Source organism: Festucalex cinctus, chromosome 6, assembly GCF_051991245.1.
Source record: "Festucalex cinctus isolate MCC-2025b chromosome 6, RoL_Fcin_1.0, whole genome shotgun sequence".
NCBI lineage: Eukaryota > Metazoa > Chordata > Actinopteri > Syngnathiformes > Syngnathidae > Festucalex > Festucalex cinctus.
In genome coordinates, this window is record NC_135416.1 from 1,010,353 (window position 1) to 1,026,325 (window position 15,973).

The following is a 15,973-nucleotide window of genomic DNA, read 5'->3' on the forward strand; positions in this document are numbered from 1 at the left end:
ACCTTGGTTCAATACAAACCATTCTCCTTATTCAGAAAACCAACATGCCACATATAGATGTCAGTATGTGGTTATTGTAAACGGATTCAATATTTCCTCATCTATTCATCATTTCATATTTATAATCATCAGAAGTAGAAGCGTCTCTCGGGACTGCAACCTTCTTACTTGGGACTATTTTCCAAAAAATGATGAATGACTGAGAAGCACTTTTTTTTTTTTTTGCCACCATGTCGGCCATCTTTGCTTTGGTCAGAGGTTTTCTCCGGACGGCTTCGACGGAGAAACGGACGACGAGAGGATTCTGCACGACAGTCAACACGACATGCTGGAGTTTGCCAGAAAATACTTCAGACAGGCCGAACCCGGGAGAGGGTGAGATCGACGCACAATATTATAATAGTAATGATAATAATAATAAATAAATGCTAATAAAATAAATAAGTAAATAAATAATTTGTATAATAAAAATAATATAAATAAATGAAATATAATATCAATACATAATATATAAATATAATAATAATAATAATAATAATAATAATAAAATTAAGCTAATGAGTCTTCGCCTGAAGTCTTGCGTCCATTTACCAGCCACTGTTATGTGGCTATAACATTATAATGTGTTTTACATTTAACTGATATATTTTTTTTTTTATTATATCTCGTGTACACATTCAAAACCAACTGCTACAAACACATACAAAGTTAAATTGGCTATTATGCAGTATGTCATTATACTGCATCATAATACTGACATTTTCCATAATAATAATCATAATAATAAGTGTTTTTCTACTGTTTTAAGGGACTCACTGAAGAATAAGAGCAAGAGCCGAGTCACTAGGGAGCCTGAAGAAATGATCAAGTTCTCCAAGGTGTCCCAATGACCTCATTGATGACATATTTATTTATGTTTTTTTTCTGTGTGTGTTTTATTACTAATGTAGCAACATTTGACTGGTTAAAAACAAAGATGAAATGACACCTTTTGAGTGTTGCGTTGTGTCCAGATTCCGCTGACTGAATCACTCATAGAGTTGACGGATCCCGCCATGAACCGAGTGGCGGCGGATCTTTTCCTCGGTGTGTCCTACATTTATCTCCCCGACGTCTGACAAACAACAACACAGGAAGTGACCTGTTTCAACAGGAAGTGACCAAGAAGTGCTAATCCTAGCTTAGCATGCTAATGCTTAGTTAACATTCTAATGCTAATGCTATGTTAGCATGTTAATGCTAACTTAGCATTCTAATGCTAATGCTAGACTAGCATGCTAATGATAGCTTAGCATACTAATGCTAGCTTAACATGATAATGCTAATGCTAGCTTAGCATGCTAATGCTAGCTTAGCATTCTAATGCTAATGCTAGGCTAGCATGCTAATGCTAGCTTAGCATACTAATGCTAGTTAACATGCTAATGCTAATGCTAGCTAAGCATACTAATTAGACGGTTACACTGCATCCGGAAAGTATTTCACTTCTTCCACATTTCATGTTGCACCTTTATTGCATTTATGAGAGAAAATGAATTTGAATACATTTTGGAAAAAAAATGTTGTAATAACAAAAATCTGGCATAAGTGTCACATCATGTAATGTTAATATATTTTTGTGCAATTATGCTGTGTAACAAATAACATTTTGTGTGTTCGTGTCATTTTATGTAGCGGTGATGCGCTTCATGGGGGACTCACCGTTGAAGGGGCTGACAGAGCAGGAAGTGGTCAGCACTTTCCTCAAGGTACGTACGCACGCACGCTCACTGGACACTTGATTAGGTACACCTGGGTAAAAAAAAAAAAAAAAAGATTCTCATAAGAACCACGATTTATTTATAGTAGCGAGTGGCGCGCTAATTAGCGTTAGCCAGTCAGGCCGGATGAGGCAGAAATCAATCATTGTCAATCAAATCATTTTGAATCGAAAAATCGATTGTGAATCGAATCGCAGACCCAAAAATGGAATTGTGAGACAGTCAAAAAGATTCCCGCCCCTTTTATTGTACGTTATTGTGTGTTGCTTTAACATCCAGTGGGTGTGCGTGTTTGTAGCTGGTCGGAGAGTTCACCTTGATGAGGGATGAGGCCTACTGTCAAGTGCTCAAACAGATCACGGCCAACAGCAGCTCCAAACCGTGAGTTTGACGACATCACAGAAAATCGGTTTGGATTTGGGAGCAAATTTTCAGCTTCGACATGTTCCATGTTTTGAGAGCAATAGAACACAATCTTCTGTCCGAATCCAGTAAAAAACGGCCGGGAGCGAAATGAGTGCTGGGAGTGAATGAGTTTTATGAACAGTTGGACATGCATGAAAAAGTTTGCAGAAGGTCACATGAAGTTCACCCGTATAGCGCCGTTAATAAGGTTGAATTGCACCCAAAAGACCGTGCGTGCGTGCGTGCGTGTGCGTAGTGAGAGCTGCCAGCGAGGGTGGAGGCTGCTGTACATCCTGACGGCGTTCAGTCGCTGCTCCGAGGTCCTCAAGCCCTTCCTGATCAAGTACCTGATGCGGGCCTCCGTCGGCGCCGGGCTGCAGTATCAGGGTATTATCGCACCAGTCTTCATTTTGACAAGACATTTTTTTGATACAGCTTCTGAGATTAAGAGGTGGCTTAAAGCAATGGTAGTTATTACAAAAAATCGAAATGTATGCTGAAGGAATAATACCGAAACTGTCAATTTAGTTGACTAAAATTGCTCTTTTTTTTTTTGGTTTGTTTTTCCATCGACTAAAATTGGATTAAAACGAAAAAACAATCAAATGACGAGAAAACTTTCATTAATTTTAGTCGAATGAACACTGATTGTCAGTCAATTTTAGTTGTCATCGTGTCAATGAATGGCTTTTATTTGTTTTTGTTTCATTTTCGTGACGAATAATATGACAAAAATTTTCATTTATGAAATTATCGCTGAATGACACAGAAATGCAAATATCGTGTTTGACTTAGACTCAACAATGACTCCTTGGAGAGTGAGAATCAAAACACCAAAACCAGCCAAAGGCTCTTCATGTAAAAAACTAAATAAATAACTGATCGATGCGCTGTCAGTGTGCCAATACTTTTTGTGCACTTTAGGAATCGCAAAGGCGTGCGTACAGAATCTGAAGAAAACCTTCCAATACGGCGGCCGCCTCGTCCCCCCCAACAACATGGAGCTGAAAGCCATGATGGTGAAAACAAACGTCTTCATCAGGTCCACACTCGTCATTCGCTTGCTATCTGACGCCGTCCTCGTTTTTTGGGGGTTTTTTTTGGACGTCCTCAGGCAGGCCGAAGCTCCAAGCGCCAGCTCGTCCTCTTCCCGGGCGGCCTGGAACGCCACGTGAAGATCAAAACCTGCTCCGTTTCCCTGGAGCTGATGGAGGAGCTGTGCTACGAGATGGGCCTGCACCGGCCGGAGGCCGTCGAGGAGTACGCCATCTTTGTGGTCACCGACGGAGGTGCCTTCCAAAGACGTGCACCGCAAAAAAAAAAAATAATTCTTACAGTCCACTTCTCATTCCATTCAATTTTGATTTTTCCAATTCGTTCAATCCGATATTGATTACTTATGGAACATCAATTCTTAATGAAATATCAAGTACATGATCAAAACTACACAAACATTAAATTCCAAATTACATTGTGCGGCGGCTAATGAAAGTAACGTGTGCTATAATTTAGGGTGAAAATGTTATGATATATAATGATTTTAATAATTTAGTTAGCATAGGGTTAGGGTTAAGTTAGCTTAGTTTAACATGCTAATCTAATGCTAAATTACCTCAGCATGCTAAATTAATTCTGAGATACTGCTAAGGTAATGCTAACGCTAAATTGGGCCATTTATGTCAGCAAGGACAAGATGAAAATATTTTCATAATTCATTGTAAATATAAATTAAAAAGATAATAATTCCAAAATTCATGTAAATAGTAAATTTGTAAAAAATGGTAAGACACAAAAACAATTGGCATGTAAAATTCTATTTTCTTATGAATTTATGGGAAACAGCGATATTAAAATAATCAATACATTGTTTTGTGAATCTATATCAGGCTTGCAAAGGAAAATAAATTCAATATTGTTAATTTTTTTGTTTTTTTAACCCAGCCCTGTTGTAAAGTAGCTAGCCGCAATTTTCCACTGACACCAGTAAGTGGCGCTGTGGCGCAGTCAATAGGAAGTAACTGTAAATAACAATGCACAGTACACTAATTTTTTTTTTAAGGCTGTTACATGCCAATAATTTGATGTTTGCTATGAAATTATGCAAATAAATCTGCACGTTGGTCTGTTGAGTACGAAGCACTCTTGGCCACTTTACTAGGAAATAAACATGCCACATTTGTTGATGCTAGCACTTAGCTGCCTAGCATCAGCATGTAAAGGTCAGGGTGGTTTTGTTTTGAATTGAGCGCACGATGGCGGGATGTGCTCCGTCCGGCAGGTCAGAACGTGCGTCCCCTCAACAAACACGAGTACGTCCTGGACGCGGCCACGCAAGCCGAAGCGCTGGACAACAACTACAGCTTGTGGTTCCGACGCGTCGTCTGGACTCTGCCGCTCAAATTTGACAACGAGCTCTACGTCGCCATGCACTATAACCAGGTACATCTGGAAGAAAAGAAAAAAAAAGTGGAGACTCTTTATATCATAGCACAGAAAAGTGAAGCGCTGTGAATACTTTTGGATGCAATTGATGACAATACTGTCGTAATATTTCAGCTGAAACGTACTTTGCGTATGGAGGAATAAAGCTGTCACAAATAAAAATAAATATAAATAAATATCCTATAACGGTGTTCTTGTGGCTAGATCCTTCCGGACTACCGCAAAGGTCTGCTGAACGTTCTCCCGGCGGGAAAAGTCAGCGATCAGCAGTTCCATCAGATCGCCAAGATGGCCGCCTTGCAGCACCGGGCCAAAGACGTCGTCTTCATCCCCAGCATGTGAGGGAGGACGCTTTCATTGTCAATTGAAGTCTGCCTAGCAACAACTGACTTAAGCAAACGTAATGAAGGGAAAATGTCTTCATGTCAATCATTGATTGTTATTTTCTAGTTTATCAGCGCGCGACACTGACGACGTTCAACAAGCGCTCGCGCGAGCAGACTTGTTGACAGGTTCGGCGTCGGTTGCGCTCGTTTGTGCGTGTCCTCTTATCTCTCGCTCGCTCGCTGGCTGGCAGAGGTAGAAGACGCGTCAGTCGAGCGGAGAAACTCGCCGACTTGTGTCAAGAGAAAAAAAAACCAAGTTGAGTGAAGTGGAGTTGTGTGACTGAGAAGGCATTTTTGCGTCTCTGGCGCAGACACGAGCTGTCGGAGTACGTGGCGGCGCCGCTCTTCAAAAAGCAGCCGCCGCAGCAGTGGGTTGCCATGGCGACGCAGCACATGCAGCAGGTCCGCGCGCTCAGCCCGCATCAGGCCCGAGCGCAATTCCTGGGTGAGACCACAACATCCACCTGCTTCTGTTCGTTTCTTATTAGATTTAGTTATTTTTTTTCAAAAATGTTTTGTTTTTTATTGACAGAATACCAAATGACAATTCAATAACAAATCTTTAACGGCCAATCACAGCTCACCTGTTGCTGTGATTGGCCGTTGCCTGAGCAACTGTGATGTCATCTTCAGTCGACAGAGAGCGGCAAAATGGCCGCCTTTTACTTTGTTTTAGTTTCATTTTTTTTAGGTTTAAAAATTTTTTTATTACTTGTGCACAATATTTTAAAAAGCAAGAAAAAAAAACTTTTTTTTTTTTTTTTAGTTAGTTTTGGAATTATTAGTTTTTGTTTTAAAAAAAAGTGTCTTGTGCGCAATATTGAGAAAAAAAAACACCTTTTTTTTTAGTTTTACTACAACTTTTTTAACATCATCTGAAGCTGCTTTTCTATTGGCTGCTGCTAGATGACATCACTTCTATGTGACACACTTTCAAAACGTACTTTTTCCGGTTCATATAAAAATAAATCCACTTCTTAAAATCACATTTAAAATCATCTCCAATTAATGACCAAAGACTAAAACGAAGGACATTTTCGCAATAATTATATTTCTCTTTTTTTTAAAGTGTTTTTGTTATGATTTTTTTATTTTTTATTTTAGTTGTAGTTATTTTGGTAATTTTTGTTAGCTAAAATAACCTTTGTTGTAACTCGCCTGCCTGCCGCGCAGGATTTATGCTGCTTATAAAATTTGTAGTTATTGATCTGTTTCCTCTGAAATGTTATATAACAGAATGCCTCGTTTTTATATCGAAGAGTGAAGAGAAAGTTCCCAAGTGCTCGAGTGGCAAAAAAGAAAGTTTGTTGGACTCCAGCTATCTCCAATTACATTTGATTGTAATATTTGACTTGAAAGCTCCGGGGAAATCATTTATTAACAAATGGATCTTGAAGAGTTCCAACACTTTAATAAAGCTCGGGTTGGAAATTGCGGACGTGTCCGAAGCTCGAAATGAATCTTGATGATGTCCTGCATGGCTTGACGAGAGCAAAATGTAAATGTTTTTTCATCTCACGTGCGTGTGCAGGACTGGTGAGCGCGTTCCCCATGTTCGGCTCGTCCTTCTTCTACATCCACAGCAGCAGCTCCACCTCCTTCTACGCCCCCTGCATCGTGGCCGTCAATCAAAACGGTCTTCACTTTCTGCACAAGAGCACGCACGTGAGAACACGCGTGGAAAGTTCAAAGTTCAAAGGGCCGCCTGCCTACAAACGCTCAATATGGCCATGAAATGGCCGCTTCAAACCAAAATGGCAGACTTTTCCGACATGGTTTCTTGAGACTTTTTTTGTTGTTTTTTTGTGGGTCTGCTCTAGTGTAACTTTATCTGCCATATTTAAATTTAGTCTCAGTTTTAGTACGGTTTCAATCTGGCTTGTTCATTTTGATCATATTTAGTCAACCTTATCCCATTTTTATTTTGCCAATTTTTTTAGTCGATTATAGCCTAAATTTAGCATTTTCGTCTTTATTTTTAGTCCAAGATTTTATTCGTCTAGTTTTAGTCAACAAAAACTCAACATTTTAGTTTAGTTTTAGTCAGGACAATCATTTAAAGGGATACTCATAATTGCAATAAAAACTCAACATTTTGTCTATAATAAATTTTGATACTTTCATTATTTTTCACGTACAATTAGTTTTAATTAAAAAGACATTTTGCAACTTGCTGTCGACTGAAAATGACATCACAAGGGCTCAGGTAACCAATCACAGCTCACCTGTTTTCGAGGTTTGGTCATGTGACATTCACAAGCACACACATGTTATTGTGATTTTTTTTATTCTCCACACTTTTTTTTTTTTTTTTTGCCGTGTAATAACTCCCACATAATCACTTCCGATTTACACCGTTCAAATTTCAACCTGCTTCAAAAATTCGCGCCATCTTGGGAATATAAATTTACAAATTTACCATTTTATTCATCTAGTTTTAATCAGGACAATCATTTTAAAGGGATACTTTCCATATTTAGCCATTTTTACCTATAGTAAATTTGATATTTTCATTATTTTTCATGTTTCAAAACACATTTTGAGCTGTGATTGGTTACCTGAGCCCTTGTGATGTCATTTTCAGTCGACAGCATGTTGCTAAATATGCTTTTGAACGGTACTAATTGTACATGAAAAATCATGAAAATATCAAATATATTACAAGCAAAATATGAATGACCTTATACTAATTGCCTCCGAGCTGCATATGTCTCATCTGTACGTATAGTTTATAATGCTTGCGAGATGGGAATAACAAGATGGCCGCCCTGTGACTTCAACGGCTTGCACTGGCGTGGAAGACGTATAAGACACTTTTCTAGTGTTAGATTTGAACACTCGGTGTTAATGTAACACTTGCGCCTTTTACCGTGTGGGGACTCGGTGCTATGTCGTCGCCAACGTCGTGACGTGACGTTTGTCCGGCGTAGGAGGTGATGGCAGCGGTGCCCCTGACGGAGGTGCAGTCCAGCCGCACCCAGAGGCCGTCTGCCGGGGCCAGCTACCCGTACGTGGACCTGGCGCTGGGCGACGTGGACACGCAGCGGCTCATCCAGCTGCAGCTCGAGCAGGTCAGGACAAGAAGAAGAAGTCGTCATGCCGCCACATTTCTTTGTAAATGCCGCTGTTTTTATTGTCTTTTTGTTCACAGGGCCTGGAGCTGTGCCGCGTGGTCGCCATGCAGGTGGACAACATGCTGTCGGTGCGCGAGAAGCGGCTCACGCTGCCCCCTAGCGAGATCACCGTGTTATAACGCTCCTCGCGCTGGATACTCGTCCAGAGCTGACGTCACATTTGGTGCTCGGTGTGGGGGTCAGCTTTCATTCACACTTTTTTTTTTTGCTGTGTGAGAACTCCCACATAATACTTCCGATTCAAATTTCAACTTGCTTCAAAAATTCACGCCACCGTGGGAATATATCGTCTGATTTCACAGTGCTTATCGTATTGGCACAATTTATTGTTAAATATCATATTTTCCCCATTCATTTTCAATGGGACTGACATTGAACTTTTTCTAAGTCCCACTTTCCACGCCCACTTCCATACATACAACTTCTCATCATTACCAGTTCTGTATTACTGCTCAGTGGGGCAAATGCATTGTACAGTAACCAGGAGGTTGCGGGTTTGAATCCCACCTCCGACTGTTCATTGCAAATTTGTCCATGGCAAGTGGTTGTATACCAAATGACTTGACTTTACTATCATAGTTCCACTTTTCCATCTAAATCAATGGTGCATGCCTAGGTGGCGCTATTGTGTGATTTTTTATTTTTTATTTTTTGCATTTTTCCATCTAAATGAATAGAGGGTATTTTCAGATAACAGTTTTACATATAAATAGGCCATTAGCCAAGTTGGCTCACGTGTTAAAAACAGCATTCAGCTTTCAGCATTCCCACGGAATTTCTGCCGAAATTTCACTTTGTCTAGTTTAAAAAAAAATAATAATAATACAATGATGGGCCAGTTCATTTGTAGATGACATCTGGGGGAGTTAAAAGTTAAAATGTGCATGTAAGATATATTAAAACAGCAGTTTGGTATTTAAATTAAAACCTTTCCAGGTCGTATAGACAAAGAAAACGAGTAAATAGTAATATATAAAAACTTGTTTGAAACATAATTCATTCTCACATTTTAATGTCATTTTTTAAAAATAATTAATACAATAATTTTTCACTTGGATTGTACGTGTAAATGAATTTAAATATTTTTTTAAATTTATATTATAGGTAAAATAAAAAAGTAAACATATGTATATAAAAGTTTGTTTTAATTATAAAATACGAATTCTTATTTTTCATTTTATTGAAAATGTATTTAACTAATCTTTGTATTTTAGCAATTACAATAAATCAATTATTGCATTCGTGAAATAAAAAAATATATATGAAATACATTTTTATAAACCCACTTCAAAGCAAAAATGTCAAAATGAATGAAAGCAATATTGAACGAAAATGTTGAAAAAACGGAGTCACACTTTTCACTCCCTTGAGTTAAGCTAACACATCCTACCTCCAAACGTTGCTCACCGGATGCAACGTTTGCTACACCTGCACACGGATGAATGGAAAAAAATTAAAATCTGTCTGTGCAAAACAAAAATATAATAATCATGCTCACTAGTTAAGTGTCCTCTTTCATGCAGAGACACCACCAAAATGCCACATTAGTGATTTATCAGCCTTTTACAGTGTGCAGCTCTTTTAGCATCTGGGGCAATGACCCACCAGACCCACCAGGGGGAGCTGTGGTGTGGGGAAATAAAAAAAAAGTGCACTAATTTCATCAAGCACCTAAAATGTTTGTTTTTGTCATCTTTTGATTTCTAACGTTGAGTGCACTTGGACCTGTTATGCTAATATGCTAACATTTTGCTTAGCTCGCTTACCTATGCAATAAGTCTAATTAGCAAGTGTGCCGAATGTTGCGACCGGCAAGCGTATGTATGTTCATACTTGTATGAAATATTGTAGCATAGTTGCGGGAAAAACTGCAAACCAAAGGTACTGACTCACTATATTTTACATGAAGTGTTTTGTATTGTATTATGTTTGTTTTGTTTTTTTAGTTTTGTAAAAGTTCTGTTAAAGATCAAATCAAATGTAATGCATTTGTTGATACTTTGTAAAAAGAAAACATGTATAACATGACAATAAAATCAGCTGTCAAGTCAGCATTCTTTTGTCAAAATGTCACGTCCTTATAATGCTAGTTTGCATATTTAAAACCTAAATGCAAATTAACATTGAGTTTGTTAGTTTTTATGTTATTTGATCATTGCTTTCGTGGGTCAGATTGATGTCCCCAGGTGTCCCAAAATGGCCACGGCGTCTTCATGTGACACGTGACTGTCCGAAGACGTCAGTTCCGTTCACCACTGCGCATGTGCGAAGACCTGACTTTCCACGCGTTTGTTTCCATGTTTCCCCCCCTCCCCCTCTGCGAAGACGAGTTTCGGTGCTCGACTAGACTGTTCGTACGGAGTTCGGATGCGTGGAACGACGAGGTTTCTCAAAAGCTTCCACATCGTCGATCCGGGTGGACAGGCCTTTATTTGACAAATATAGTCGCCACTTGTCGTGAAATGTTGCTGCGTGGTTGGTTTGTGGCATTTCCAAGCGGCGGCGACGGAGCGTCCAAACCAGGCTAAAGCTACGTCGTTGTGACGACGTCGTGTTCAACTTTTTTTTTTTTTTTTGGTTCCGTTTTATTTTTGTCTGTTGGCTGTCTCTCGGAATATCATCTGACACCCAGAAACATTAGTTATAATGCTCGTGTCAAGCGGCGGGACGGCCAGAGGAAGTTAAGATTACCGAGCTACCAGCTAGTGAGAGAACCGAGCCACTTCCACAGCAGCGCGGATTATTATTTTTTTTCAAGTCACCCGGTTTAGAGGTCGGAACACCGGCGGAGGATTTCAGTGGACTAAACTAAGGTTGGCGATCATCCGTCGAGCCGAGCAACATCCACACAAATGTCCCACTATCTGATGTTATGCTGCCGAGTCAAACCTTTTACGACCTCGGCCTGTTTTTGACGTCACCCCGGCGGAGGACTGGAGCGGACTAGCTTCTTTAGCAATTTAGCCTAGCGGGCTAAAGGTTAGCGAGGGAAGCCGAACCCCACCAGCACCAGCGCGGATTGATTTTCAAAGCCATCCGGCGGGAGAAGCTAATAGGTATAGCAGACATGCTAATGTTAGCTAACTGAGAACAGCGGATTGATTTTTGACGTCATCCGGCGGAGGGATCTAGCAGGCTAGTTTATGTTAGCTTCCATTTGAGCCGAGCGTCATCCAAACGAACTGGGATTGATTTTTTTATTTTTTTTATTTTTGGTCCTTCCCCGGCGCAGCAAGCTAGCGGACTGGCTAACGTTAGCCTAGCGCGCGAGCCGAGCCATATCCTTACGACGAACCGGTGGACAGGGCACCGGCGGAGGAATCTAGCGGACTAGCTTGGCGTTAGCCAAACCTAGCTACAGGCTAACGACGCTAACATCCGCACCAGCCACGGGGCCGCGCTTTTGACGTCGTGTCAGCCCGACGCATGACACCCGCCAGCTAAACGTAGCAGCGTCGTTTCCCGGGAGCGAACATGGCCACCGGCAGCGGCTTCTCCGACCTGCGCGACAAGCTCCGGTCGATGCCGCCGCACCGGGACGACTACCGGACGAGCAACGGAGGAGGCGGCGGCGGCGCTGGGGGGCGCAACAAGCGCCGCCGCCGCCGCGAGTCCGACGACGACGAGTGCGAGCACAGCGACGACAGCGGCGAGCTCCGCGAGCAGGAGGCCCACCGGGTGCGCAGCAGCGTCCTCCAGAAGAGCATCTTCACGCCGGAGGAGTGCGCGCGCATCGAGGGCAAGATCGACGAGGTGGTGGCCGCGGCGGAGGCCGGACTGTACCGCGAGCACACGGTGGACCGCGCGCCGCTGCGCAACAAGTACTTCTTCGGCGAGGGCTACACGTACGGCTCGCAGCTGGAGAAGCGCGGCCCGGGCCAGGAGCGCCTCTACCGCAAGGGCCAGGTGGACGACATCCCGAGCTGGGTGCACGAGCTGGTCATCCAGCGGCTGGTGGCGGCCGGCGTGGTCCCGGAGGGCTTCGTCAACAGCGCGGTCATCAACGACTACCAGCCCGGCGGCTGCATCGTGTCGCACGTGGACCCGCTGCACATCTTCGCGCGGCCCATCGTGTCCGTGTCGTTCTTCAGCGACAGCGCGCTCTGCTTCGGCTGCCGCTTCCAGTTCAAGCCCATCCGGGTGTCCGAGCCCGTGTTCGTGCTGCCCGTCCGCAGGGGCAGCGTCACCGTCCTCAGGTAGAGCTCCGATGCCAACTCGCCTTTTTCCACCTTGATTTGATAGAAACAAAAAAAAAAATTTTATTTATTTTTTTTAAAGCAGTCATTTACAACAATATTATTCATCAATATGTTCTTAACAGTCGTCAGATTTTAATTTAAAAAAAAAAAATATGTTGGACTGTTTAAAACAATCATAAAAAAATATTGGATTGCTTTAAATGTTTCTACACAACTTGAATTAAATTAGTATTAAAAATCAAATGTTTGGTGGGGATTAAATGCTGTTTTTATTTATTTTTAATTTTTCTTTTTCAGTTATACAGTTACAATCTAATATGGGTGTTCATCGTTGGTGGTGTAATTTTTAATTTATACTTGAAATTTGGCAGAATGTTTTGTTTTTTTTTAAGTGAATTTACAAATTTTTCCTGCTGTCCTTGATTGAATTGAAATTGTGCAACATGTTTGTTTGTTTGTTTGTTTGTAAGTGGCTACGCTGCTGATGACATCACTCACTGCATCCGACCTCAGGACATCAAGGAGAGGCGAGCGGTCATCATCCTGAGGAAGTGAGTGCACATGTGGTACCCCCTTGATTTTTTTTTTTATATCACACTAAGCCTAGCTCCGCCTCCTTGGGTGCCTTTCCTCACAGGGTTCTTCTGTGCCCCGCCATGTTGTGGTTTGTGTCTGTGGATACGATCATGGGGGTAATTGGAGGGGGCGGGGCTTTTTATTTTTATTGTATTATGGATGTTTTAATTTTTCAGCACTTTGAGTTACATTTGAATGTATGAAAGTTTCTATATAAACTAAAGTGGGAATGCTGAAAGCTGAATGCTAAGATTTGAATGCATGTGGAATGCTTATGAAGTACATTGAGAGCTAAATTATGAAACGATGACCTCCTGGACAGAGTTAGGGTTATGATGATAAGTTATATGTATGGAAGTGGGCGTGGAAAGTGATACCGAGTATGTCTGTCCCATTGAAAATGGGGAAAAGTTGATATTAAACGTTAAATTGTGCAAATACTGTAAGTAATGTGGAATCAGACGATATGTACCCCGGGAGGCGTCAATTATTGAAGCTCGTTGAAATTTGAACAATGTAAATCGCAAGTATTATGTGGGGGTTGTTATGTGGCAAAAAATTGTGGAGAATAAAAATCACAATAACATATTGTGGGAATGCTGAAACATTCCCATAATAAAGTTTGATTTGATTTGAAAATGCAGACAACAGGGAGGAAAGACATGTTGCCGTGTTATATGCTAAACTTTCCTCAAAAGACGCCGCAGCCACCTGAAATGGCCAAAAAAAGTCAAAACAAAGTCCAATCTTTGTTGTTGTTTTTATTTTTTGTAATGACGCTCAATGAAAACAAACGAGAAAATGTTGATGAAGTTGAACGCAGCCGAGACTTTTTCCGCCGATCCTCCCTCAGCGAGTGAGTCGATTTCCTCCGCCGCATAATCGTCTTTTTCTCCTTTCAGAACCCGACCGGACGCCCCCAGACTGGACTCTGACAGCCCTTTAAGGTCCGCCCCCGCGGAGCGGCCACCGCCCCTCAAAGCGAAACGCTCGCATCGCAAGGCCGACCCGGACGCCGCTCACAGGTACAAAAAAAAAAAAAAAAAAAGTGATGACGTCATCAATTATTGGAACGTCATCCCGCTCATTTTGGAACAACAAGTGTCGGAAATGCCGTGCATTGACCTCATCACTGACCTGCGCAGCCGTCAACGTGACCATCCGCGGTTACGCTCAAGTTCAAAACAATACGTGACTAATGCAACATTTTTCTGTGATTAATACGTACATTAACGCTTTAACTTTGACAGCCCTAATAATTATTTTAATCTTTAAAATAACATGTCCTAAAAGTAATGAAATTAAATAACAACCTTTAATATTTAATTTTAAACAATTCCTGGAAATATATGTAAAGACATGAAACAAATGAGTTATGGCTTCTATATTAAAATACATTTTTATTAAACACAAAAGTCATTAAATAACTGAAAATTAGCATGAAAAAGTCATTGAATAGTTGAAAGTTGAATGGAAAACTGTCAAAATGCCCTCAAGCAAAAAAAACAATCATAAATTTAATAGGTCATTAAGTAAATCAAATTATTTTTTAATAAATACAAATGCAATTATGTTAATCTTTGGAATGCATGTCCAAAAGTAATGAAATTAAAAAAACTTTTAATATTTAATTTAAAAAAAATGCCTAGAAATACATGTAAAGACATTAAATTATAGTGTCTATATTAAAATACTTTAATATATAAAATTAGCAGGAAAAAGAAAGTGCTATTGAATATTTTAAAATTCTGTCATGGAAAACTGTCAACATGTCAAGCAAAAAAAAATAAAAAATTTAAAAGGTCATGAAGTAAATCAAATTATTTTTGAATAAATTGCAAGTGTAATAATGTTAATCTTTGAAATGTATGTCCTAAAGTAATATTTAATAAAAAAAAATATATATATATATATATATAAACGCATGATAGCTTGTATATAATTTTAACGTCAACGATTTGCATTGTTTAATGTTGAGTGTCATTTTGCTATTTTGTACGCGTGAATGTATTTTTTGTTTTGTTAGGCCGCGCGTGCTGGAGATGGACAAGGAGGAGAACCGTCGCCCGTCGTCGTTCGGCCAGCGTCGTCACAGCGCCCCGTCGGACGACGACAGGAAGCGCGGCGACGACGACGACTACGACGACAAACGGCGCGACGGCTCGTCGCGCAAAGTCAAAATGCGACGACACTGAGACCACGCCTACTTTTTTTTCTTTTTTTTTTTTCTCGTTTCGTCTTTAGCGGGGAGAGCAGACGTGTTTGTGTTCACAAGTTGTACATACCTTTGACGACAAAAAAAAAAAAAAAAAGCTGCTTGTTACAATAACGTTCAAGTCTTGAAGCATCTGCATACGTTTCTTACAGTTTGGTTGGTTTTTGGTTTGTTTGTTGGCGTCAACAACAAAAGTTGTAATAGGATGATTGCAAACTTGGGCCTCTGTTTTCTTTTTGCGAGTGTCGGAGGCCATCTTCTTTGCTTTTTCTCCATTTATTAAAGCACAACCTTTCCTCACCGTTTGCTTTCCTGCTTTCGTTAGCGGCTGACGAGCTCCTTCGGTTACGCGCCGACGCAAATAACCGGCCCACGTGTGCAAGCAAACAACTTTCGAGAGGGGAAACCAGTTCCAGTTCCAGTCGGGCTATTAATATTTCACTCGGCACAGTCGACCACGACACTTGACCTTTTTCAGCAACAAAATAAGTTGATGGGCGGACACATTTTGATGCCACCGACTTAGGTTGGGATTTGTTTGTGGACATATAGTATTACCAAAATAAAATACATTTTAAAAATTGAACTCCAAAAACTCATGTTTAATATTGAAAGTTAAAAATGATTTTTTTTTTCTATAATTATATTTATTTTATAAACAAATGAGGTTTTGTTTAAGCATTTTCATTTCTATTTTGTAAGAAAAAAAAAATATATATATATATATATTAGCTTTACTTTTTTTTTTTTAAATGTTTTTGACTATAAGCTTGGCTGCCACCAAGAAAAAAAAAAAAAAAGTTCAAATATAATTTCACATTTTAATGCAGTAAGTTTCACAATGCAATTACATTTC

At 40.4% G+C, this 15,973-nt stretch overlaps 2 protein-coding genes across 2 annotated transcripts in view; both read left to right on the plus strand.

Annotated features, from left to right (window-relative positions):
- Positions 1 to 10,161, plus strand: part of myo15ab (myosin XVAb) — a 43,373-nt gene extending 33,212 nt beyond the window's left edge. Inside the window, exons 56-69 of the mRNA XM_077525779.1 lie at positions 257 to 375; positions 809 to 878; positions 1,014 to 1,086; positions 1,675 to 1,748; positions 2,059 to 2,141; positions 2,422 to 2,552; positions 3,090 to 3,184; positions 3,280 to 3,454; positions 4,444 to 4,604; positions 4,812 to 4,945; positions 5,305 to 5,438; positions 6,525 to 6,658; positions 7,924 to 8,064; positions 8,145 to 10,161. Coding sequence (XP_077381905.1) covers positions 257 to 375; positions 809 to 878; positions 1,014 to 1,086; positions 1,675 to 1,748; positions 2,059 to 2,141; positions 2,422 to 2,552; positions 3,090 to 3,184; positions 3,280 to 3,454; positions 4,444 to 4,604; positions 4,812 to 4,945; positions 5,305 to 5,438; positions 6,525 to 6,658; positions 7,924 to 8,064; positions 8,145 to 8,246 — 1,626 coding nt within the window. The 3' untranslated portion in view covers positions 8,247 to 10,161. The remainder of the gene's footprint in view (positions 1 to 256; positions 376 to 808; positions 879 to 1,013; positions 1,087 to 1,674; positions 1,749 to 2,058; positions 2,142 to 2,421; positions 2,553 to 3,089; positions 3,185 to 3,279; positions 3,455 to 4,443; positions 4,605 to 4,811; positions 4,946 to 5,304; positions 5,439 to 6,524; positions 6,659 to 7,923; positions 8,065 to 8,144) is intronic.
- A 212-nt stretch (positions 10,162 to 10,373) lies between these two features.
- Positions 10,374 to 15,418, plus strand: alkbh5 (alkB homolog 5, RNA demethylase). Its single transcript, XM_077525778.1, has 4 exons — positions 10,374 to 12,323; positions 12,797 to 12,877; positions 13,805 to 13,927; positions 14,929 to 15,418. Exons 1-4 carry the CDS (start codon positions 11,602 to 11,604, stop codon positions 15,095 to 15,097), a joined length of 1,095 nt encoding a protein of 364 aa, XP_077381904.1. The 5' UTR covers positions 10,374 to 11,601; the 3' UTR covers positions 15,098 to 15,418.
- Positions 15,419 to 15,973: the final 555 nt, after the last annotated feature.